Here is a 26,652-nt window from a genome sequence, read left to right on the forward strand (position 1 = left end):
CGTGTATGGAGGAGCTTTAGATAGAATGGTAGAGAGGAGGGGGGAGAGGAGGCAGAGAATGGGTGGAACTGACGCTGCCACAAAACGAGAGAATAACAGCCTTGCCACCCTTCGCTCGGAGTTCCTCTACAAGAGGGTGGGGTGGTGATAGGGAAAAGGTGACGTGAGAAGGCAAGAAAATGCAACTACTAGACAAGACAGTGGTTGCAGGCAAATGGGATACACTTAAGTTCAAGGGATGGTACGGTATGTTTCTGCTATTTCTGAAAAATGAACACATGCAAATTTGTCAAGTGCACGACTTATGCAGGGCGTGGAGAAGCAGAGCCACATTAACGCACACCATAGGGTCTAGGCGACACTATGGAAGCTGTCACATGTAAAATCAACACTTCTGTGCCCACCACGATAGCTTTGCGGCTATGGCATTGCTCGAGGTCGTGGGTTTGATCCCGATCGCAACAGCCGCATTTCAATGCGGGTGAAATAAAAAACGCTCATGCACTTATATTTAGGGACACGTTAAAGAAAACCACGGTGTCAGAATTAATCCATAGTCCACTGCTTCAGTGGGACTCATAATCCGATTGTGTTTTTGCTCATACAGCCAGATAATTCAATTAAATTTTGATGCTTCCACCACGATGTGGTATGTCATGTGAGGCAATGAATATGCTCAACCCTCTCAGAGGTTATGAAGTAGGGTGCACAACAATGGCTCAAGCAAACACTTCCCCCATGTGTTCTGTTTACTACACAGACAGACAGAAGTAGTGCACACAAGGTAATGTTTAACCCACTCTCGTGTTGGACTAAACGTAAAAGAAATTAAACATTCGCCGTCAACATCACTGCTAATCCACTGCATCACTGCTAATAAGGCACCAATAACAAAGTTGGCGGATAATTATGGACATAAGGAGAGCGTCTCGTCACTGCCCGATCGCTCAACATCAGACGGCCGTGACCAGTCATCTAGTTGAGGCTGACCTACCCCGTCGTAACATGTGCTGCTTGCTGTGGTGAACCCATCCTAACTAAACGTCACAGCAATTTTCTGAATAGACAAGTGTCAAGAGAAACGACACTTTCAAATCTCTCTGAGCTACTGGCCCCTATTTTACTGTGACTGCGGATGCCATAATTTTCACAAAGGCTTCTAAACAGGAAGCGGCCCAGCTTCGGACTGTCTGACTCATCAATTCCAGACTGTGATCAAATAACAATATGCCTCGCGTGATGACTACAATACCATGATTGCAGGTTACTTCCAAATATCGCTTCAAACAAGTCGAAGAGCAAGTCACTGAAAGTGAGGAAAACTTGCATCATATGATACTATCAAAGTTCTAGCGCAAACCTTCGTTCCCGTATTTTTAAATCTAGAATATTATAGCATGCCCACAATGCCGAAAGCGCAATTCAATGATGGGCGACTTACAAAATAGTGCCCACCCTCTTCCATACACAACCGTACTGGATCTGGCTGGAAAACAATGGTGTAGAGTAATAAAGTGGACCGTCGCATTTGTTGACGTAAGGTGCGGTGAGCGAGGACTCGAAGGTGATAGTTGGACAGGTTGCACAGGTGGACATATAATTAACAACACTACACTGATACAAAGCTACAAACTTAGCACGAATTAAGGCTGTCTTCTAATACGTAGAATATTACAACGCGGCACACTGCACAGTTCCCATTCGCTCACGTGGGGTTGTAATCGTCGCTGGCCCGCCATATGTGGCGGTGCCAACTTGGGTTGCGTAGGCAGTGACGGTGAAATGGCGACAAGTCGCTGGGGTAGTGGCTCAGGATCCCTGGATGTGCTGGAACTCCGAGAGCCCAGGAACTCTGAGAGCACCGGAACCGGCCAGGCACAGGACATGGCAGGACCTTGGCTCGATGGCCCGTCACGAGGCTGCCCAGCGGTACATCCCGGGTAGCCCTCTCAGGGCTCGTTGCTCGAACCTCATCGGCTTGTTCGATCTGTGCCCGCAGCTTCCTGCTCCCTCGTGTCATCCGCTTCCTCTTTCTCTTTCACCAACCCTTGAGCATGTCTCTTATTTCCCGTGTCGTGCTGGGTCTGCCGTTGACGTCTTTTACCACGAACAGTTATCTCAAGTTACCTGGATTGAAACAAATCTGGCCTGTCAACAAGAAGACACAGGATAATGCGCTCTCTTGGTTTTGTTTGGCCCCGTTTCTAGCACTGTTCGTTATTCCAAGTCATGTACCAGCTAGGTCATTGACATACATTATATAAGTGCATCAATTCGTAAGTGAAATTTTAGTTTTTTTAATATCATCATTTTTAAAAATAGCATAAAGATGATGGCATAATTTGATGTGAATTGCAATGCAAAGTGTACATCCTGCTTGTTAAAGCATTCTTGTCTGGGGATTGCTAGGAGTTTGTCTTTCTTAATGTACAACCTCCATGTATATTGTTACGATGGGGTGTGTTTATTTAAAGATGAATTGATGAAAAGGGGCCGCGCCAACGCCAAGCCACTGCAAAGACAAGCGCACTTCGTCCTCCTCTTCTTTTGTCCTTGCTGTAGCTTTAGCGTAAAACTCCTCCCTTCACAGACGAAACCCGCTGGACGAGTAACTGTTATATCCACTCAGCGTCACGGGGATGACAGCGTTTAAGGCGGGTGATGTGAACAAGCTGCATTTTCTTAGACCGGTAGCCATAAGAAATGAGATGAGCAATCGAATAGGTCACATCACTGAGGCGATTAGTGATGACGAAAGGCCCGGTGTAACGAGCCTGAAACTTCTGGTACAGGCCGTGCTTGTGAAGTGGTGTCCAAAGCCATGCTATGTCCCCTTTGTCGTACGACACATTCTTATGTCGTAAATCGTAGCTGATCGTAGCGGTCCTGGGATGCCAATGTACGGAGCTGAGCTATGCGGCAAGCTTCCTCAGCGCGGCAGAGAGACTGGGCAATAGAAGAGTCCACATGAGGAGTGAAAGGTAGAATGGTGTCAAGGTAATTGCCGGGTGGTCCGACATAAAGATAGAAAGGACTGTAGCCGGTAGTTTCATGCTTTGCAGTGTTGTAGATATATATGTGTCATCCCAATTTTTGTGCCTGGGATCGACGTACATCGAAGGCATGTTGGTCAAAGTTCTGTTAGTGCGCTTGACGAGACCATTTGTCTGCGGGTGGTACGGGATCGCGTGGCGAAACTGGCAAGCACAGAAATGCAACAGCTTTTCAACTAGATCAGCCACGAACTGGCGACCGTGATCGTTCACTATAACACGAGGGGCTCCATGACGCAGTGTAACGGAGGACAGGAGGAAGCTTGAAACATCAAGAGCCGTGGTCGTTGGCATCGCTTCGGTTTCAGCATAACACGTCAGATGGTCAACGCAGTCGAAGAGACAAGCACACTTCATCCTCCTCTTCTTTCGTCCTTGCTGTAGCTTTACCGTAACAATAATATATACAGGGTGTTTCAGCCAATTTTAGCCAGAGTTTAAAAATATGCCGATCCACTCTAAGACGACGTGACCAAAGGCATGTTGCTCACTTTTGTATGTGGTGTGTCACACTTTCTTAAATTTTGCTTAATTAGATAATTAGTCAAGATTAATTAAACAACTTCTGAAGCAACAAAGCTTGAAAAAAAATTCCAATTACAGCAGAAAGTTGCAGAGCAGTTTGCAAGACGTCCGAATGAACAGTTTCTGTCTTTCTAGCTATTAAGTATTAGTGTTTTTCAGCTTACTGTGGATGGGGGGGCCCATGAAATACAAGAAAACACCACGTGACATACCCTCTTGCATGTCGTGATTGCACTGCTCCCAAGCGTTCCGCGCACAAACGAACATAGCATATAACCGGGTGTCCACATGTTTGAGGCACATTTTTCATCATTTAGAAGCACCTACACTTGTTAATGGGACAGGGTCGGTGAGGCAAAGAATGTATAAATGAACAGAATAAAAAAGACGATCGCACGGACAGCTTACTGTCTTCTCTTCACAATGGCACAGTTCAAAAACCTGAAGCAGGCACCATGGCCTTGAAACATGTTCCTCAGAGCAATAATTTCCTTGTAAATCTGGCTGCCAAAATCAATTTGGCTACTTCATTGTCTTATGACAGTGCATGCCCATCCTCCAACATAGATTACAGTGCTCCCACTGCCATGGGCCTATCAGAGGCTGCTCCCTAGGCCTTCTTGACTGGATCCATACTGGGCCTCCCGTCAGAGGTTGGGCACATCTTGGTGCTGTTATATCAGCTGCAAACAGTTGCTCACTCTTTTAACTCTGCCTTCACACACAGTTAGCTACCAAACCAACTGAAGGTGTGCTTTCAAGATGACCCTGAATTACAGGTAAAGGTTGCTAATTACTTGGGAAACCTTCATGCTTGGCTAGAGGATGGGAAAAGGTCCGCTACATTGCGAGGCCACCAAGGTGTGAAACCATTACAAAGTTTACACATACCAGTTTTGGGTTGAAAGGCATATTGCTTTTGTCACTACTTTTGGCGAGCTTTCCTCCACCTACAACGACCACTTTATACTAATGAGATTTATCACTGAGTGCCCTCTGACAATGGCGGTACAAGTTGAAGCTCCTTAACAGATGCAACATGGTATGAACTTTCGCAGCCATAATGCAACAGCCCTCATTGCACAACCTAGGAGACCTTGTAGGGCCAGTTAATATACTCTACTTATGCATTCAGACACCTGTAAGGAGCAAGCTCCTGTGAATAGTCAGAGTGGTTCAGGTGATCCTTGTCCAGTTGATTTTGTGGGCTGACTGCTTTTCTTGGTTGATGTGCAGCTTATTATTGACTAGCAGTGTGTGGCTTCACCCTAATGTCCTGTCAGCTGAGACTTCAGACAGTAAACCTTTGGTCACTACCATTATTTATTTATTTATTTATTTATTTATTTATTTATTTATTTATTTATTTATTACATACTGTGGACCATAACAGGGTCCAAGCAGGACAGGCACAACATAGTAACTGTACAACAAGAATAAGAATGTGTAACACAAGACAGTACAGATGACGGAAAGAAAAAAAAAAGTGTTATTAAAATTATGATGAAGTTGTAAGATGGTTCCATTCCGATATGGTACATGGAAAAAAAGAAAATTTATAGCAGTTAGTTTTTGAAAAATATAGCTTTAGTGACTGCGTGTGATGGTGTTGGGTACGCAGGGTGGATAGAGGAGATAAGTACAAGGAGGAGTCTATTGCGAGTTTACTATTCAGTAGCAGTTGAAGGAAGTAAAGGCGAGATTTACTTCTTCGATCTTCAAGTGTTTCAAATGACTAACTCTATCAAACGCTTTGCTAAAATCCATAAATACGGCGTCAATTTGACCATTATTATCTAAAGTTTGTAACTAATTGTGTCACTGTCGCGTAGGCTTTTCTAAAACCATGCTGGAAGTTACTTACTACAGAATTTTGTTTGAGGAACTCATTTATGTATTTTGCAATGATATGCTCCAGCATTTTACAGCATGGAGAAGTTAAAATATAGGTAGTTTTGTATTAGTAAGTGGTCACCTTTCTTAAAGACGGGAATAACTCGAGCGGTCTTCCAGTCCGAGGGAAGTTTTGATGACAACAGGGATTTACGAAAGAGCACAACAAGATACTTCGCAATGATTTCAGCATACCGCCGAAGAAAGACATTCGGTAAATTCTCAGGCCCAGATGATGTTTTAGTCTTCAATTCCAGAAGCAGAGAGAACACACCATTGTAGCTAATAAAGTTAGTGTCTGAGGGTTGAAAATGCGTCGTGTTTCTCGTCGTGTTTCTCGTCGCTGCTAAATTTGATTCAAAGACTACGCTGTGGAAATAATTGAATTTCTGTGCAATAACTTCCGAACCTGTAACTATATTCCCATCAACTGATATTTTTGTAACAGATTTTTTGCTCTCGCTCATGTAATTCGTCACCTTAAAAAAAAAAAAGAAACTGGGCAATGTCGTGTTAAAGTAGTAGTCTTTTGATTCATTTACCGCAAATTCAAGTTTCGTTTTTTATCGTTTGGATAAGACAAGAGTGGCGGTTAACTTTCTTTTTTTTTGCACAATTTGTTTTTCGTTTAAGATGAAAAATCTTCCATGTTATCCAAGGAGTGCATTTATGCACTTTCTTGCACCTTGTTGGCATGAAGGCATTTATGCAATATAGGCACATCTGAGTGAAGCGTGCCCACAGGTCGTTGACGTTATTGCTTTCATCAAAATCGGATAAACATGTTTCCATGTAATGTGTAATTAAAGTATCAGCGGCCCGAGAATAATATTTAATAGAGCGCAAGTGGATGGATTTTTTGTTACGAGAAGCATTCCTGGCAAGAGTTAGTGTAACACTATCTAGATGATGATCTGAGAGGCCTTTCTCAATAAATACGTTATGCACAGGATAATCACGGTTTATGAAGATCGAGTCTAATACAGAGGATGAAGAGCCTTGCACACGAGTGGGTTCGTTGACAATTTGAATGAGATCATGCATGAGCATGATATCAAAAATGATATCCATGCTGATGCTAGATTTATTAGATCTTTGGCAACGATCCCAGTTCATACCTGGCAGATTAAAATCACCAACCAAAAAAAACCTTGTTTTGAAATTGGCACATATGGCTCTGTACTTGAATTAAGTAGCCAAGCGAAGCGTCCGGTGGCCTATAGCATGCATAAAGTATAAACGAATGACCCCAGCAAGATAATTTCATGCAAATACATTTGAGATCTGGGACATCGTGAACGAGAACACAGTCAATAGAGTCTTTCAGGAGAACTGCTACGCCGCCGCCCCTTGTAGCCCTGTCCTTGCGAACAACTTTATTATGAGAGAGAAATACCAAGTCATCGCTTATGTTATTTTGTAACCAAGCTTCAATGAGGACTGTTATGTGCGGATCGTACTCCAATAATTTAATTTCAAGTAAATCCTTTTTGTTCATAACACTACGTGCATTAATATTAACAATTCTTAAGCATTGTTCATTACGTTTCACTACAATATTTTTTCGTAATGAGGTTAACGTTACATTGTATTTTGCTGCATTACTTTTCCCTAACGAGCTTAACGTATCGCTGCACAAAGAAGCCGAAGTTACAATCGGTTTGCTCAGGCTTGCAAAGGAGGCCGGTTCTGAAACTGTGTCTGGCTTCGCGTATCTCGCCGGTTTGCTATCGAGTCGTCGTTTTTTTTTTTTAAGCTGTACCTTATCATTTTTTTAACTGTCCCAAACATAGGCCACATTATTAATGTATAGCTTATCAAATGCTAGAGAAACTCTTTCTGTGTTATCACGATTTTCCCTCGCGCTTGCCCACAGTTTCGTCCTAATGTCACGCACTCTTCTAGAAAAGTCCTCATCGAGTGAATAATCTTTACGTTTCCGTTTAGATCCTCTTTTTAGTATTGCAGTTTTTTTTTTGTGTTTAAAAGTTTTAGAATAACCGGTCATGTGTAGTCATCTGTCTGCTTGCCTAGCCTATGAATGTGCTCAATAGGTATAGGATCGAGTTCTAGAATCTCTTGGAAAATTTCTTTGTTCACGAACTTTTCCAGTGACTCACTTGTTTCCTCAAAACCTTCCGGAATACCATAAATTATGAGATTTGACCTTCTTCTATGATTCTCCAGGTCATCTATCCTTGCCTTAAGTGTCTGAATTGTAGCACTCATGCGGTCAATGTGATCCTGGTAGGACGCTACTCTGTCCTCTAGGTTTGCTAATACATCTAATTTCTTTTCAATATCGACCAATCGGTTCTCTTTTATATCTTTGATATCAGCTTCAATATCCCTGAGCTGTTTTGAAATTTGCGTCATGTCGGACAGAGCCAGGATTCGATTCAATGTCTCCCCCCAGCAATAACAATTTCTTCATGGAAAACATGACGACATGAAACAAGCAACGAAGCTGTGGGCACAGCAGCACCAAGAGCAACAGGTCATTAGAACGAAAGCATTTTCCGTAATTCTTTCTTACCTGCACAAGGTGGATTAACAGTTTAGTGTTCTGTATGCTTCCGATGCTGCCGTGCCCAGTGACTACGAAGCGAGTATGAAGCCTATTTATAGTCCAATTGCACTCTGTTGCCACCTGGTGTACCAGCCCACAGTACTCTGCGCATGTCGACATAGCAGAATGGTACGGGCACTCCCAAGGTTTGGACGCTGGCAGGTAAATACCTTGATCCACGTGTTGGAGAGATGCATGGCTATCATGTGCAGATGCGTTGACCGCGATGACATCCGGACAGCCCATGGTCGTCCCTCCGAGAAGGTCATAGAACTGCATAGATGAATGGATTAGTGTTCCGCATGCTTCCAATGCTGCCGTTCCCAGACGTCCCATTGACCCAGAGTCGGGAAAATGAGCCTCTGGCTTTGAAAACACTGTCATTGTTTCTTCACTTCCACAGTGCACTGTTCTCTGACAGCACTGCTGAACTGCCTGGAACAAACTTACTGATGCACCACATACCCACTAATGGCTACTCACCAATGTATAAGGGTGAATCAGAAAGTCTTTGGGGAGGCCCCTATATTTTAGTAGCCAAAATAAGGTACATACAGTTAATTACAAATATACATACTATTCTACGTACCTTACACTATTTTCCCACATAGTTTCCACACAGGTTCAGACATTTGTCCCATCATAGCACTAAATTTGAGATATCCATGTGGTAGAATTTGTATGCAGGCAGCATTCCTGAAAGCTCATTGTCATGCAAGTCTTCATGGCGTTTTGCGAACTCACAGCACCACCACCTCACACTTCTCAAAACAAGACATCTTTCCCCATATGTGGGCTGCATTTCCCTGTGGATTTTGATGGGCACTCGTCCCTTGCTCCATAGAAAATGAATCACACTTTGTTGCTCGTATGCTGTGGACATGGGAACCACAATTGCCATCTTCAACAACTGACAGCAGCGCTGTGCCATGGAGCTAGCGGCAGATAAGACCGGGCCACTCTAAGAAAGGTCCACCACTGGGAATGGGTATGTTGACTTCGCATTTACAGCTATACTACGGCTAAAAACAAAACTGTAAAGACTTTCTGATTCACCCTCGTATCAGGGTAAATCAGAAAGTCTTTGCCCCTATCTCCTTTTAGCCAAATTATGGCTGTAAATGCAAAGTCAACATGTTTTTTTACTGGTCTTTGTATATCGCCAGGCTGTGCAGTCTGTCAAGCAACTGCCTGTGTGTGTGTCTGGTGTTACAGTTCACTTTGTGTGGCAATGAATGTAACAGATGCCAAACACCTGAGACACGATGTGCCTAGTCGTCACTACAACATGAAAAGACTACAACTTCAACATGAAAAGACTTGTCCGTCGGGTGTGTGTGACAGGATCATGCACCAGTGCAAATTCTACTCTCCTTTGTCCTACATTCAACTTTTCTATGTCAAAGAGCCGTTTCTCTTCGTGTTCCTTCCCAACATGCCCTAACAAGGCCCACTATAAGGGAGCAAGAGAGAATGAGGTTGCCCGGATGGTGGAGGGTATAAGAAGGCCCGCAAGATGCCACTTGGAGACACATCTTCTCTGCCCTTGCATGCAGGAGCATGCACGCCGGACGTTTCTGTATTTTTTTGTCTTGGAGCGCACTGCTCACCCTGTAATGATGAATTAAACTTCTATTATTGTTTTTACATCAGCTTGTCTTCCCTGCCAAATCCTCTCGAATGGTCAACCTGGTTCGAGCTCCAAGCAGACGCTGTTCAAGGTAGCCAAAACTCCATTCTCTTAACAACTGGTGGCAGCCTTAACACTGGCTTGCTCGCAACTATCACTCCCCCACAGGAAATGTTTTACACAGTTGGCTTTGACTACACAAGACATGTGCCTACTACAGTGGCTGGAAATCATTTCATTGTGGTGATGTGGCTGTTTGGGCTTGTTGGTACAACATATTGGTGCATTGCAGCATAGATATACTCAAGGACAGAAGAAACAAGACGACAGATGAGCCCAAACTTCCGACTAAAAGCTTTATTTTCAGTGACCCATGTTTGTACCTGTCACTCATCATATTGCACATGTGCAATTCACATCCTTAGGAAGGTTGACTACTTTTCTGACAAATGTGCAGATGGCATGCTGACACACCCAGAGCCAAATTGCAAAATCATTTCAGCATCAATTATTTCACGTGTTAGTGGATCACTGCTTCTGCTGACAACAGTACATTGAGTAAACAACGGTTCACAGCCACACAAACTGCAGTGACATGCAAGCCAACCACCGCACGTGCTTTTCTTGACATTGTTTGAGTGTTCTCTTACCTGGTCATCTATACAGTGTCCCGTTTGACTGTTTACTACAAGGAATAGGGATACAATAAACCATGTTGCTAGCACAGGTGACGAACAATTTTTTTTTGCTTTTTGTTACACATGTGCGACGCATGCCGACATTTCCTTTGATTGCAGAGCTTTATAAGCTTCTGAGGTGCAGAGAACACAAGTTGAACTTTCGAACAGCTGCAGTTTTCTTTATATTATGAGATAGCTTATGAATGTGTGGTATGACAGCCACTTTTTTATGTCTGTCAGATCAAGCGACTACATGACTTTCTGAGCAGAGATCCCGCAAACGGAACACTGTACATGCAAAGGATACCCTGCTTGCATCACATGCTGGGTTTAATAAAGAAAACTAGCTTCCATTTGATGAAAACAGGATTTCTTGAGCAAATTTGGAAAACAAAGATTACAATGTTTGTATTGTGCGTAAGCATACGAAAGAACTGGCTTATTGCTACGAGGTTTGTAACACCAACACGTATGCTCTGGGTGAAAAACTAGCTCAACGTCAAGGAATTTAAGAGTGCTATTAGTGGGTACCTCCTATGTCAATTCAAGGGACTTGAAGCAGTCCCTAAATGACCCGAGAACATTAAGACCCTGCGTTTGCATCTCATCTGAAACCTTGTCAAGGAAAATAACATATTCATCGACGTAGGAAAGATTTTTAACACTCCCTTGTCTTCCAAATAATTGTACTGCATTGTACTTACAAGAGCACGACTAATTTTTTGTGAAAAATTCTGAAGAAGTTCTAGACTCATTAAATTCTAGCTCTGACAAACATGTATGTGCCTTTTCTATAGATGTGCAAGACCTTTTTTATTCATTACCTCCCGATGAACTGCTGATTGCTGTGGAAGAGTGCATTGACAGTAATGGCTCTGTGAGGTTTCAAAATTCTTCCTCCATTTCTGTAGGCAACTTTCTAGAACTTCTATCCTCTTACTTGAAGTCTACTTACATTCAATGGAATGCAAAGCCTTACCTTCAGGAAGAAGGAATTTGTATTGGATCGTGCATAGCACCAATTCTCAGTGATGTGCTTCTGGCCAAATTGGACAGAACAATGCCTGGTTAACATCCAGTTCACTGTGACTAACATTTTAGTCAGAATGTTATCTGCATTTAAAAATGCAGATAACATTCTGACTGTCTTGCGACAAGTCATTGTTGATGGAGAGTGGCCCACAGTATGTAGTTGGTTCGGTACAGGGTGTCTTCTGATGGGCTTTTGTAGCATGCAAGAGAGGTGCAGGTGACGATGTAGGACATCAGGCACTTATGCTGAAGTCCTTAAAGGGACACTAAAGGCAAATGTTAAGTCAAGCTAAAGTGACAGATCTCTAAGGCGTTAGTATTATCGCGAACGAAGCCTTAGTAACCGAGAAATTGAGGTAAATGCTGGGACATGATTAGAGACTCCCCCAGGACATTCAAGTACTTGCCCAAATACGAAAGCACTCCTCAGTTGAATTCTGTCCCTAGTACTCAACCACTCGTTGCACAAAACATCCTTGTATTCTATTATAATATGAAATAAAATGCTACTTGTCCAGTTCTATCTCACTTTTGGGAAAAGTATTCATTGAAATAACCTTGACAACGCCGCGGGCGGTTGAAGGGTTTCGTTTTCGCTCGACTCCGCGCTGCCCACGCTTTTGCGTTTCAGTAGCTATCGCGTAGTGCTGCGCTGGTTTTGCTGGCTTGCGAAACTTGCGCAAACTTATAATAGCGAAGAATTCAATTTCCATGTGATGACACGGGATGCCCGAACGGTCTACGCCGCTTGACCAAAAAGCATTTGCAGCGGTGAATCCGCCGCTCTGTCTTGGCTCGTTACCGCCATCTGTCGGGCGCCGTTTTACTCACTGACAGCAGCAAAGGGTGGCGATGGCATATGCAACGTCACCACTCCCCCAGTTCGTTGGCGGGAGATTTGAAATGCGATAAAGGTATTCGGACGTTTCAGATGCAATATTCTCATAAACTATTTTCTTGGTGCGAAACAAGTGTTGCAAGGTTTCTGGAATAGTATTTAAACAGTCCACATTGACTTCGTATTTGCCTTTAGTGTCCCTTTAAGGCGTCATCACGGCACCATTGCCATGGGTCAGCAAGCAGAGTGCACTGCTGCCACTGCACTGCCGATACACTCCATCTTCAGCACAGGTCCGCGATGCAGTCTCATTTGTGCTCCCTCAGTACATCTGGTAAAGCATTTTAACCATTTGAAGACCACGTCAGCTATGGCTGCATAAGCTCAGCAGTTCTTTATTCTCTTTCTTCTGATTCCACACCTAAAGTCTTCACTATCTCTGTCACAGATCTTCCTACTTTGTGTTCATTCTTCCTCTCTCTCCATAACAGTGCTTACGACAGTGTAATTAGCATCTTGAAGAAAACAGTGCCAAAGACGAGGCATAAGAGAGAGAGAGAAAAAAACACCTCTTGTCCTCCGTGCTGTTTTCTTCAAAATATTGGCAGTGGACTGACCAGCCTCTTTACTTGCCATTTTGTGATAGGCATATAGGAAATGGCAGATAATGCTAGTAAAATAGCAAGTAATTTTTCTGCATGCTTTACGCAATCACTGGCAGAGAGCATGTGCAGTTGCACTGTACAGGCTCCAGAGTTAAAGCTACCTTGGGGATGTGGGAAATAGTATGAATATGCTAGTGTGAGAAGCACACTTGGAAGATATTATAGTTTTTTTTCACTTTTTTTCGTGCGCTCAGAAAAAGCTTCAACCTTCAGGTGCTTTACTTAAAATGGTTTAATGGCAGACTAGCTTGCCTAATGTATTTTGTTAGCCGTTACAGCTTTAGGTTGGTCAATAGTCTAAATATTCTTGCAATCAATGTATTTGGTGGTTCATGAAAAGCAACATATGTGATGGTAAGTGAATTTTGTTTTGTTTCTTCCAAGATATTACTGTTTTTATGGTAAAAGTAAATTTCAGTTACCACTTTTAGCGTCTTGTGTATGATACACACTAATCAGTATGAAAAAAGTTCTTTAGTTAACTATATGGCCGAGTCTACATTATTTTTGTTCACAAGATATGGAGCAGACTAGGTAATAAGTGCTTGACCACAGTGGTGCTTTCACTGTCTTTGGCAGAGGACATGCGAAGCTTTGCAGTCCAGTGGCTGGAACCAACGTTTTCCTTCACCTGGGTCCTGTTTTGCCTGGTATCATTCAGTTCAAGCATGCTAGGCTACTGCATCCTTCTGGCATCGGGACAGTGGTTGCTGGGGCTCAGCTTGGGAGCTGGCTCCTTCCTGCTCACCTACTGCATTCTTTGTGAGCCCACCATGCACTTAACTGCTATGTAGCTTACTTGGGTTGCTTGAACTTCGCCTTGCTTTTGTGGTAAAAGAGAATTAAATGTATTTATTGCATATTATGACATAAGACTTTGAGAAACATCTCTGGCATAGACTGAGAGTAAAGCAAAAAAAGTCAATATGTAGAATAAGATTTCAAAAGTAATGCATATGGGTGCTGATTTAATCTGCTGGGCTGGTTTGCTTGTTTTTACATTTTTCTGGTGTGGTTCGCTGTGCTGGGGCTGCTAAAGGGATAGCAAATTGCCTAGTTTGGTTGATCAGACAAGTACTTGTCTGTCTAATATGGAACTCATGCCTGCATGTTACACATTGTGTAACATGCTATTGTTAGTCTTAAGCGTGTTCAGCCTAATATTAGCCCTTTATTGACGAATGTTGCATACAGACAACATATTAGAATAGAAAACTTTTCTTGCTGAGTTTCAATATTGAGTACGAATCTGGCTAGAAGTCTTCAGCCAACACTGAATTACAAGCAGCCAGCATCATTTGTTGGTCCAGAGCAGGAACAGGATGAGGTAAAAGAAGTTCGGCACGCAACTCACTTTTTCTTTTAAAGCACGGTCAGACGAGACGGACCGATACAAGGTCTGCGGCTGCAGTGGCATCATACACGAGGTGTAAGGCAAATAAAATGTACACCTATGGTTCTGATATAATGAGAGCTATCTGTGCAAATTCCAAACGAAGCCGTTGTTGGCTTGGGGTGAAATCCACTTAGGTTTTCTGCCTGGGGTTTCTCCCCTATTGCTGAAGTTTTTGCGATTTCTTTTTCTTTTCATTAATTATGCTTTCCTCAATGTGTTTCACACGTTTAGATTGAAAATAAAAACCTATAGGGGGGTATCTATATGTGCCGTCAATAAAGGGTTAAAAAGCTGCAGCATGTCGAGTTTTGATGGTAGGCGAATCAGTGAATTTCAAATTTATATTTTTTTGTAATCTATTTGCAGACATCATTAGGTATGGCAGCACTCATCATGATTGGAATTGGGCTTATAAATTCTGCATGAGGATGGAGCACATGCTCACTTCTTTCAAGACTGTTCTTCAGGTTATATTTTGCCACCCTCCAGCTACAAACAAGGACTTTGGTTCTAGTCCTGTCAGGTAACTATCATCAAACTATTAAGATAATTTTTCTTTCTTTTAGGCCAAGCATTCAGTAATGTTATTGTGCTGAATGTTCACATCTTTATACTAAGGAAGTAGAGACATCAATATTTGAATTACTGGAGCAACATATCCTGCATCAGGACATGTTGCTGGGTGAGTTAGTGCTTGCTAAATGGCATCCTGTAACGTGCAAAAGAGCATGTACTCAGAGCACAACATGGGTCAAGATGCCTGTGTATTGTTTTCAGTGTGTATGTTCTTTTATGCCTTTCAAAGTGTCATTTAGCTACACATTTTAATGTTGTGTGTGGAGTCGCTAGTTGTTTATCTCATTGTAGACTGCATCAGTGCACAGTTATTAATTTATTAGCACATTTCTTTATGATAAGATTTTAGTTTCTTGAACTTTAAAGTCTACTGTGATTGTTTGCAGTGTAATATCCCAGCCTCGCTGAACACTAAATGTGTAATATTCACATTTTTGTGTCATGTGGCCTTATCACTGTAATGTGAAGCAATCCTGCAGATATATGTACAGCAGTGGCTGTATTCCGAGTAAACAATTCCTAGCTGACCAGAGCCAATCCCTGAAAGGGTCTGTGACTGTATTTTCAGTCAGCCCTTGTACAACTAAATGTGTTTTGGCTTGGCAGCAACATTACTGATATTTGTGAGCATGTATTTTATTGAATTTGTAGCTATGCATATCATGGTCTGGTGTGTGCTGTATGCTATGAAATTTTGCCACTTTCTGAAAGCAGTGACATCACTGCTGCCATCACACTCACACATGTGTTTTTCAAAGTATTTTGACACCATGTAAAGCCGAATGAAGCCGACCATGCTCACCAAAATTTAATGTAGGCTCTTGTGCTGAAAGCATCTAATTTGTTTCATTATATGATTATCAATAACTTGATGATTGGCACAACTCATCACCCATTTTTACTTTATTTACTTTAGAGAAGAACTGAGCGGTACAAGGAAGTAGGTATAAGATATAAAACAACTATACCTTGGAGGTGTGACTAAAGGGCTCAGAAAGTTTGACAACTCATGGCTCTGAAGCAATCACTGGAAATGTACCCGCTCAGTTATATTAAAGGTGTGGCTAGAGTCAAGTTAAATGCGCTCACTGCAATGTAACTGCTTCATACTCATATTTGTGCCCTTGTTATATGTTACCTTTGTTCTTTTATTAGTCATTATGCAAACATTTATGGTAAGAGGACACTGACTCTGTCCTTTTTGTATGATAAACCAGTTCTTTCAATTAAAAATTGTGCTTCTCTGAAAGTTATCCAAATAACAATGATGCAAACAGTAATTTCAGTAAATACTACATTAGCACTGACACACACACACAAAAAAATATGTTATAATATAACTATCTGTTGTACTGTTTTATATTTCCAGGTTCATATTTACAGAGCAAAACAAAGTGAGCAGCTCTGGTATTGGGGATGCTTCAATTGCATATATTATCATTTCATTGTTTTCTGCCATTGAAGATGAATTTGGCTTCTTTACAACAAGATTCTACCGTGTTTTTCAACCAAAACCAGGTTTGTAAAAAAAAGGAGAGGTGTGTATCTTTTCTCTAGGTGCTGGCACTGAGCTTAGATTTACTTTTTTATGTGTGTGTGTGTGTGTGTGTGTGTGTGTGTGTGTGTGTGATTCAGCAACAATGCAGACGAGTTACAACAAATGATAGAGGACCTTAACAGGAAGAGTGTAAGAGTGGGGCTGAAGATTAATATGCAGAAGACAAAGATAATGATAAATAATCTGGGCAAAGGAACAAGAGTTCAAGATCGCAAGTCAACCTCTAGAGTCTGTGGAGGAGTACGTTTACCTAGGTCAACTAATCACAGGGAACCCTGACCATGAGAGGGAAATTCACGGAATAAAAATGGGTTGGATCGCATACGGCAGACATCGTGAGCTCCTGACTGGGTGCTTACCGTTATCATTGAAAAGGAAAGTATACAATTAGTGCATTTTACCGATGCTGACATATGGGGCAGAGACTTGGAGGCTGACAAAGAAGCTTGAGAACAAGTTAAGGACCACGCAAAGAGCGATGGAACGAAGAATGCTAGGCATAACTTTAAGAGACGGAAAGAGAGCGGTTTGGATCACAGAGCAAACGCGTATAGACGATATTCTAATAGACATCAAGAGAAAAAAAAATGGCGCTGGGCAGGTCATGTAATGCGCAGAATAGATAACCGCTGGACCATTAGGGTTGTAGAATGGGTACCAAGAGAAGGGAAGCGCAGTCCAGGACGGCAGAAGACTAGGTGGAGCGATGAAATTAGAAAATTCGGAGGCGCTAGTTGTAATCGGTTGGCGCAGGACAGGGGTACTAATTGGAGATCGCAGGGAGAGGCCTTTGTCCTGCAGTGGACATAAAACAGGCTGGTGGTGGTGGTGATGATGATGATGAGGTATGAGTCTGATGATGCTGGCCTCTCTCATACCCTGGTGTCTGTTGGTGATTCTTCTGATGAACCTCATCGTGTTCGTGATCATAGTCTCCAAATTCCTGACCGTTTCTTCGTTGGTGCCGTTGGATTTTATGATTAGTCCGAGCACCTTAATCTGCTTCACCCTGGGTATTTCTTGTCCGTCTTTGGTGCGTACGCAAATTTCCTTCATATGCAGCATGCTGGATATAACCACGCAGGGTCTTCCCCTAAGCGTCAGGCGGTGGAGGAGAAGTTCAGATTTTTCTGGCGAGCAGACGAGACCGGTTCCAACGAGGTACTCTTCCACCATGTCAACCGCGGTCTGTAACTGCTGCTCGATTTCTCAATCGCTTCCCTCGCACACCCAAATCGTAATGTCATCTGCGTATATATGGTGTGATGCACTCCCTTGATGGCGTTGAGGCGCTCGGGGAGGCCAATCATAATGAGATTAAAGAGCATCGGCGAGATGACCGAGCCTTGCAGGGTGCCGACGCTGCCCATGTTCCTGTCTTCGGATGTGAGTTTGCCCAGCATTAAGGAGACTTTCCTGTTTGTGAGGAAATCCTCAACATAGCTGTACACTCAGTTTTCTAGATTGAGTGCGGCAATGCTGCTAGTATGGCTACGTGAGCCGCACTGTCGAAGGCTTTCTTGAGGTCTAAACCTAGAATGGCCCTGGTACCTCTCGTATTTTTCTCGAGTATCTGGTGTTTGATTTGCAACATTGCATCCTGTGTGGAGAGATGAGCTCGAAACCCGAGCATGGTGTCCGGATACGCTTCGACGTCGTCCAAGTGTGCATTAATCTGGGTGAGGAAGGCGTGCACCATCAACTTGCCAACACGCGATGTAAGAGATATTGGTCGAAGGTTGACTAGATCTGGGGGTTTCCCTGGTTTGGGGATGAGAACCATTTTTGCTCTTTTCCACTGGTCGGGGACGGATCCTCGGGTACAGCAATCGTTAATGTACTTGGCCAGTTCGGAGGTGGTCTCGTTGTCCAAGTTACGAAGGGTCTTATTAGTTACGCCATCCAGTCCCGGGGCCGACTTGCTTTTGCAAAGCTTTTGCAAAGCAGCCCGGATTTCAGCCTCGTCAAAGTCTCTGCCCAGAGAGAAGTTGGGTTTTCCCATGTACTCCCCGTGTGGAATAGTTGGGTTCTGCGGGGTATACCTGTTGCCGAGTTCGGAAAGGGTTTCTTTCTCGTCCTTTGCGTATGTATGTATTATCTTGCACATGGTTTTCCTATGTATTGCCTTGGTCTTCGTCGGGTCTAGCAGGTGTCGGAGCAGGCGCCACGTGTGAACGGTGCCAATCCTTCCGTCTATCGTGTTGCAGATCTCGTCCCATTGCTGTTTACTAAGAGTTCTGCAGTGTTCTTCTGTTTGTTTGTTGAGTAACGCTATGGTGTTTCCTCAACTTCCTATTGTGCCTTTGTTTCTGCCACCTGGCCTGTAGCCATCGTTTGGCCTCCCACGTGTGCACCAGGCGGCTGTCGATATTCTCGACGGGGAGTTATGGCGTCACGGTCTTTGTTACTTCATTGACGTCAGCCATCACTTTTTTGGCCCATTGTTGAATGTCTGTGACGGGCACGTGCATCATTTGGTTCTCACGGAACTGGTCCCAGTCCGTCCATTTGAAAGTTTTGTTGGGTTCGATCTTTAAGGTCTCTGATAATTTTGTTTAGAGAATTCTGTGGTCACTACCAAGGTCTTCAATCGTGTTATTCCAACTGGCTCCTCTTGTGTACTTGTGTCGGGCATGGTGTCTCTTGTCAGCCCAATTCCCATTCTGGTGAGGCAGCTGGGGTAAGTGGTGAGTGTCAGGTCTGTCTCCTGATGTCCTGCCATAAAGCCTTGCCTTTGTCTCTCGTGTAGGCATAGCCCCATGCTTCATGAGCGGCGTTAAAATCTCGCCCAACTAGTAGGGGATGGGAGCCTGCAATGTTGGTGGCTCTCCTAAAGAGGGTTAGGAAGCGCTGTCGTATGTGTGCAGGGTTGCTGAATATATTAAAGATAAACATGCTGGATTGGCTCTTGCTTTTGGGTATAATTTCTACGAATACTTGTTCAATCTGCGCTACCTTAATGTCGTGACGAACAACCACTAATCCTTCCCTGACCAAAGTAGTTAACGCGCGGTTGGGGACCAATCGCTTGTTAACCATGCAGTTTTGCTAATTCGTGTGTATCTTGTAACATTATTACGTCGGGTTTCGATTTGCTTTTAAAGTGTTGTTGCAGGACCACTTTTTTCAGCCGTAACTCCTGCAATTCCACTGCCATATCGTCGGCGCGCCTTTTTTACCGTGTGCCTATTTTGGTCTGGTCATGGGGTGGCGGTCTGAACGACCCCAGATACTGCTATAGTGTTTGCAGCAGCGTTATGAAATCGGTTAGATGCGACCCCAGTTGTGGGGCCCCTGCGGTGGTAACTGCCTGCAGTTTGGCTACCCTAAGACTTAGGTTGGCCACATTGTTTTCGAATTTGTTGAGTCTCGACATTATGGTCGAGACCGCCAGCACGAGGTTGCCGACAGCTTCTGTTTGTTCTTTGAGTACATTTTGCATTTTCATTAATTTCTGCCCCAGGTCCGCCAGTTGCAATCAGGTTTGGCTGCTAACGGCCAGAGCCTTTCTTTTAGGTGTCGGAGGATTGTCGTCCTCCGTGCGATTATCAGGGGTTACTGCAGCTGTACCTCCACTACAATTACTCGGACAGGGAGATATCTCCTCCCTTCTACTATTCTTAAGATCCTGGATTTCTCTCGTGAGGTGTGAGATTAATTCTCTTAACTGTGCATTTTCCCATCTCATTTCTGCTATTTCCCTAGAAGCTGCAGTCTCCTCAGATGCACCATGGCGTGACGAGCCTTTGATCGCCTCTGCTCAGCTCACTTTGTTCTTCTTTGGTTGCCTCTTCTATCGCTGGGCCGCCTCCCCTGCGGCGGGACCGCGATCGCGTACGGCTCCTGGATCTGCTTCGGGCCGGCCCGGGTGTGCGGTTCTGTGATCTGGACTTTCTGGTTCTCGAGCGGGCCCTTGAGCACGAAGTGGGTCTGGTCTTCCTGGGAGGTTGTCCAACTGATTCCCTCATAGCCTCCGATGCTAGGAATTCTTCCTGATGTCGTTGTCTTTCTCATCATCACCTCTTGACTATACGTATATGGTGTCTTGAATTTTTTTATTTCACCCAGGCTTCTTCTTCTTCTCTCTCTTGATTTCATCAAAAAAAAAGAACCATGTAAGACCTAGGTTTCTATATACGCTGCTATCGGTCATTTCTCTACGTATTCCACAACCATGGCATGGAACCTTATTGAATAAGTAAGGTAATAAATCTTAGCTCGTTAAACTTAAATATTACTTGCTTGTTCACAATGAAGAAAGAAAAACTCGACTATAATTAACAAAAACCTACCAACATAGAGCGGGCTCTATCTGTGGAATGCCCTCAGTTATTTTTTTTCTTGGCCACATTTAGTTGGCACACCAGGTATTCAACTTGATGGTTCTGAGAAATCCGTATGAGTCCTTTGTAGCTTCATGCCGCAGTTAGGTGGATGACAGTTTTTCCCTGTCATGAATTTTGCTCACCTAACGGGCTTCTGCAGAACTGACTTGCCGGACTTAAAAGTGTTCTGCAAAGTCAATAAAGAAGGCTTTTTTCTTAATCTGCCTTTATTGCACTCATATTGACCTTTACCAAGCTGCTCCAAGATGCATAATTACTGCTCCAAAACAGACAATTCATGCTCCACACACTCCAAAGTACCAAATTTGATGCTCCCAGAGCTGCTCCAAAACTTCCTTGGCTACTTCCATCCATGTGTTAGGCCAACTGCTTGTGCTGCAGCCAAGGTGGCTCAAAAGCACCTGTCATGCTCCTCGGGGGTGGCGCTCCACACAAGCACATCATTTATGTAGATGCGCGTTCCATCTAGGCCATTAAAGATGTTATTCATTGCCCTCTGAAACACTCTGGAACACCTCGCCCGCATTGCGAATTCTGATAGGCAGCTTAAGAAAATGTACTGACTGAACATCATGCCAAATGTACAGATTTTTGTTGATGCCTTGTCGAGAGGAATTTGGTGAAATCCACAATTTGCGTCTAGTTTGCTGAACACCTTAGCAACTGCCAGCTCGGCCTCTATTTCGTCTCGGGACAGGAGCAGATAGTGTTCCCGTTTAAGCATCGATTAATGTGTCTAAGGTTTATACAAGTGTGTAGACAGCCATTCTTTAGTACAGTGACAAGAGGACTTATCCAGTCTTTGAGTTTGTGTACTCTTTCAATGTTTTTGTGCCATTCCATGCATGCAAGCTCAGTCCCTATCGGCTCTCGAATGGTGTGTGGAATCCAGTGTGCCGGCAGTGCAACTGCTGTTGACCTTTCTTCCAATCGAAAACCTGAGCCGTTAAACAGCCGTGGAAATTCGCTGAGGACCCGAGACTCCAAGTCCCTTTGAACCTGCAGGCACTGGCCTCTTGAAACCAGACCGAAATGTTCACAAGCCTCCAGTCCTAGAAGTGCTTGCCTGCCTTCTTTTACCACGAAAAAAGCTGTCGGTGTCTCAATTTTGGCAATCCTGAGTGGTAGCGTAACGACCCCTAAGTGCTTGATTATGCCACCACTGTAGCCTGTCAATAACATTAATGAGGATTGAGTTATCGCTTTTTTTACCAAGCTTGACAAAAAGAGTATGTAGAAGAAGGTTGGCCTGTGCACCCATGCCGACTTTTAGCCTTGCATCGTCATTAGCCAGCTTTGCAGCAACTACCCATTCCGAGTTTCTTGACACGTCATTGACGCTCACTGTCAGAATTTGAAACATCAGATTCTTCAGTTTCTTCTTGTGCCTTTCTGGAACAGTCACCTTGCTGAACATATTTTTCTGTTCTACAGGAAACTGGGAAGTGGCTCTTTTTCTGGCAGGTACCACAGGTTTTGCCCCATGCTGGGCACATCCTTGGTTGATGTTTTCACCTGCAGTACAGGCATTTCTTTTTTGGGTTGCTCTTTGGTAGCTGCCGTTTTCTTCATATGGCGTTTAGCTGGGCCTCTGGTTTTTCCCAAGCTTGGTTTTCACTGGCAGCAATTTCTGCTGTTTTGCAGTTTTCAATTGCTTTTTCCAACGTGAAGTCTCGCTCTCGCAGAAGTCCAGCCTTCAGCTTGTTTTTCATGTTGCACTTGAGCTGACTTTGAATCATTAGATCTTTCAACTCTACAAAATTGCAGTTTTTGGATTTCATCTGAGGATCTCTTGAAAATGCTCGAACGGTTCATCCTTGAGTTGCTGGGGCATGCTGAAGACATTGTGTCTGTACATTTCGTTCTGCTTCAGACTACAGTGCTCTTCGAACTTCTGTACAATTAGGCCGTAATCCTCGCATTGCTTGGCCATCAGCTGAAAAGTGTTGAAAATATTCATTGCTTCTTGACCTGCCACGTGAAGGAATATCGCTGCCCTCTGGGCCTTCATCAACTTCGGCGTTGTAGCAGTGACTTTGAAGTAGAGGTCCATCCGTTGACAAAATCTAGTCCAGTTTTCTGCCGCAACCTCGGACAGCAGCAGCTGGTTGGTTTATGGGGTTAATTTTAGGAATGTTTCATGTCAAGATACATCAGATGCATGCCCAGTGTCATTAGAGTTATGTTGGAAGATTCGGTTTACCTTCTAGATAAAAAAGACTAGGGGGTTTCATTTGTTTCTGGAAGGATATTTGTTTCACTTATCTTGTTTGCAGTAGCTGAGACCAAAAAAGCAAGATGCAGGATACGTGTATAGTCGGCTAAGATTATATTCAAAGTGGTCTTGCTATTGCTCTCGGTAACCATCTACTAACCCTCAGCAACTAGAATCTCAGATGGTTGCCACAAGGCAGAGTTTGGTCACTGCTTGGCATCTGAAAGCTGGATGTTCACTACCTATCTGGTTTGACCAGGTACTAGCATTCAGCAAAAGTCTGCTCAGGAAACTACTAATGTGCGGCTGTGGATACAAGCTGATGAGAACGAATATTTACTCCTTATTTGCAGCCAGTTCAGCTTACTGTCCTTGTAAATGCAATGGTTTCAATGGTAATTCGAGCTGTTTCATGCATGGCAGACCAAGCAGTGGTGATGAGTCACAAGATGAGTCAAGTCGTGAGCCAATCAATTTGTGTCAGCTGTTGCACTGCTTCAGCAGAAAAGTGTTCACAAATTGTTAAGAAAAGTGCTGTTTGTCAGCCAGAGGTTGCTCAAGTAGCCAGATACATAGCCTTACTGACATCAGTGCTCCTGCACTGTGTGTTGTGGTGGGGCACGTCTCCTTGGGCCGACTTGGAACGGGGCTGGTACACTGCACAGACGTAATCATGTAGAACTTCGCATAATGTGGCTGTATGGAGGGCTTTCTGTACACATATCCCGTGTGACATTCAATAAACTAGCTGAGTATATAGAACATACCTGTTTGTAAAATTAGAATGTCAGACATACCTTTAGACATTTGAAGTATATTAGACATTTGAAGTATATTAACTATCCATGATAATAATGTCCTATTAAGAACTCTGGATTCATGGCCAGATACAAGTTGTTTCAGAAAATGCAGGGAAATGTAAGGGTTCTGCCACCAATCTTGTATATAAAGCACAAGCAGGTAAACTGTTTCCATATTGCTGCAATTGGGGTAAAAGAAAACAAGCGTGGTAATATAAAAAGAAGTGGCCTGACATAAAGCCCCTTAAACTAGAATATTGTTGGAAACTGCTTATACATTAATATAGACTAGACTGTGGACAGCCAGTCTCAGCGTTATGTTGCTACGTCTGTAAATGGGTGAGATGTCACAGGGCAAGTAGTTGCATGTTGTATTTTGTTATATTTAGCCATGTTGCCAGTAGCATCAGAAACATAACTGTCATGCAAACCTGGCCTTTGGTGTTCACTTATTAGACCTTTGTGCAGGCAGCTGTAGTAATGATAAGATTTTTTTATGAATAAAATGTACTAAATGGCTGGGAAATGGCCAGTGGCCTCTTCCAGCTGGACATGGCGACGGCTCTGTTGTGTACCAAACTTTGCCATCTTCCTGGTGACTTTTGTGTGCCTGCTGGGTGCTGTGGGGGTGCTGGTGGATATGCTGACAGGGCACCAACAAGAAGGTGTCAGCGGCAGTCACACGCAGCCCATTCTCATTGCACTGGCCAGCGTGGTGGCTGTTGTTCTGCTGACCAACCTTTACACCTGGGTGCGCATGGTCCTGTCACTGTTCCGCTCCCATCACCGCCGTATCCACAGCTACTTGGCCCACGTGGATGCCACCTCGGGTGGTTACATGGAGGCCCTCAAGGGAGAGATTGAGCTTATTAGTTCCATGGTGTGTATCTCATTGGTACTGTCTCATGTTTTCAGTTTTCAATCGGTACTGTTTTCGGTTTGAAGGACAGGAACACCTTTTTTTGTGTCCGCACATGTGCACGCGTGTGTGTGTGTGTGTGTGTATGTGCACGTGCACGCACATGTGTTCATCTATTGAGAGTGAGAATGAAATCCACCATTCACAGCCAGCTGATCCTGTTGATAACACAGGCACATCACTGCTCTGACCACTGACAAAGCACAGCAAGGAATTGCATTGGAATAGTATTGTTGCGTTATTTTGGCCCAGATAGCTTAATCAGGAAGGTCCTTAGGTGTGACACCAATTTCAGAAAACCTCACCCACACACGTCTCTAAATCTCTATGCCAACCAGTTGCGGTAACGGATGGATATGCAGGGTGTGTCCGGAAAGTAATGCAATAATTTTTTTTCCGGTGCTGCTATTAGACATACCATGATCGAATTGGTTTGGTTAGGTGGGGGGACTCTTAGCTTTTCATCATTGCCTAGTGCAGTCTGCTCCAAGCTCTAGGAGTGTCAGGACCACTGTTTCCGGGAACCTCATGATACTGCTCTGTCACAACATGCGATGGCATCCGCACGCGGACAACAGTATGTGATCAAATTCTGTGCGAAACTCGATAAGAGTCTTGCTGATACCTACCAAATGATTCAGCAAGCCTACAGGAATTCTGCTTTGTCAAATTCTCAAGTTTCAAGGTGGTCGAAGGTGTTTAAAGGGGGCTGAGAAGATGTGGATGATGAATCCCGCTCTGGCCGGCCATCAACACGTAAAAGTAGCGAAAATGTGTCTCGTGTTCGTGATCTTTTGAACACCGGCCGTCGAATGAATATGCGGATGATAGCGTAGACTCTAAATATTCTGAAAACCACCGTGCACGACATCGTAAGCGACTATTTCAACATGCGGAAAGTGTGCTCCAAACTGGTCTCCAAACTGTTGACTGATGCACACAAGAACAACCAAGTGGTAATCGTGAGTGAACTTTTGGAACGCATACAAATTGAACCTTATTTTTTGGACAGCGCAATTACCGGCGACGATACATGGGTATTTGAGTATGATCATAAGACGAAGTGCCAAAGTTCCAAATGGCACACCTCAGAGTCCTCTTGCCCCAAGAAGGCAAGAACGAGCAAGTCGAAAGTGAAAACAATGCTAATTGTCTTTTTCAATGCCAAGGGTGTGGTTCACAAAGAATTCATACCCCAAGGGCAGACAGTCAACACTGCCTACCATGTGGATGTGCTTGAGAGATAGAGAAAAAGGGTCCTCCAAGTACGAAAGGATATCGCCGATACCTGGCAGTTGCACCACGACAACGCTCCCAGCCACACTTTTCTGCACGTACAGGAGTTCCTGGCCAAGTACAACTTGGCGATGCTGCCAAGTTGTACTTAGCAGCATATAGTCCTTACCCTATAGTCCTTACCTGGCTCCGGCAGACTTTTTTTCTTCCCGAGAATCAAGAGCGCCCTGAAAGAAGTCGGTTTTGGGACCATCGAAGCCATCCAAACCACTGTGACAAAGGCTCTAAAAGAGGTTCCCGTTATGCCTTCCAGGATGCGCACATTGCATGGCAGAGTCACTGGCAGAAATGTGCAGATGCCAGAGGAGACTACTTCGAAGAAGTCTAAACGTTTATAATTTTATCTTGAATAAACGTTTTTCTATGGATAAAATGTATTACTTTCCGGACACACCCTGTATACTATTGAAAAGTAGAATGGCTGTTCTTGTGTAGTTCTATTGTGCTTTATGTGTCACTTTTCTTCTTCTGTGTTTACAGAATTCTATTTTATTAGCATAAGCAGAAGGATATTACTCTACTGCTTTAGCTGTGGTACTATATCCATGGCAGTGCTGTGTGCACTAGTCAATTTTTAATTGCTTATGTTCTGTTTTGCACCTTGTAATTGTTTTTCTGTTGCTATTCAGTGGGCACTTGTTACTGTAAACATTGTATGTAT

At 43.7% G+C, this 26,652-nt stretch overlaps 1 protein-coding gene across 4 annotated transcripts in view; it reads left to right on the forward strand.

Annotated features, from left to right (window-relative positions):
- Arms (Ankyrin repeat-rich membrane spanning) overlaps nucleotides 1-26,652 on the forward strand; it is an 85,133-nt gene that overhangs the window by 30,954 nt on the left and 27,527 nt on the right. For all 4 annotated transcript variants that reach the window (XM_075673554.1, XM_075673557.1, XM_075673555.1 and 1 more), the window contains exons 13-16: nucleotides 13,465-13,647; nucleotides 14,648-14,804; nucleotides 16,227-16,375; nucleotides 24,310-24,656. In XM_075673554.1, the coding sequence (XP_075529669.1) occupies nucleotides 13,465-13,647; nucleotides 14,648-14,804; nucleotides 16,227-16,375; nucleotides 24,310-24,656 (836 nt within the window). The remainder of the gene's footprint in view (nucleotides 1-13,464; nucleotides 13,648-14,647; nucleotides 14,805-16,226; nucleotides 16,376-24,309; nucleotides 24,657-26,652) is intronic.

Source organism: Dermacentor variabilis, chromosome 1 (genome assembly GCF_050947875.1).
Source record: "Dermacentor variabilis isolate Ectoservices chromosome 1, ASM5094787v1, whole genome shotgun sequence".
NCBI lineage: Eukaryota > Metazoa > Arthropoda > Arachnida > Ixodida > Ixodidae > Dermacentor > Dermacentor variabilis.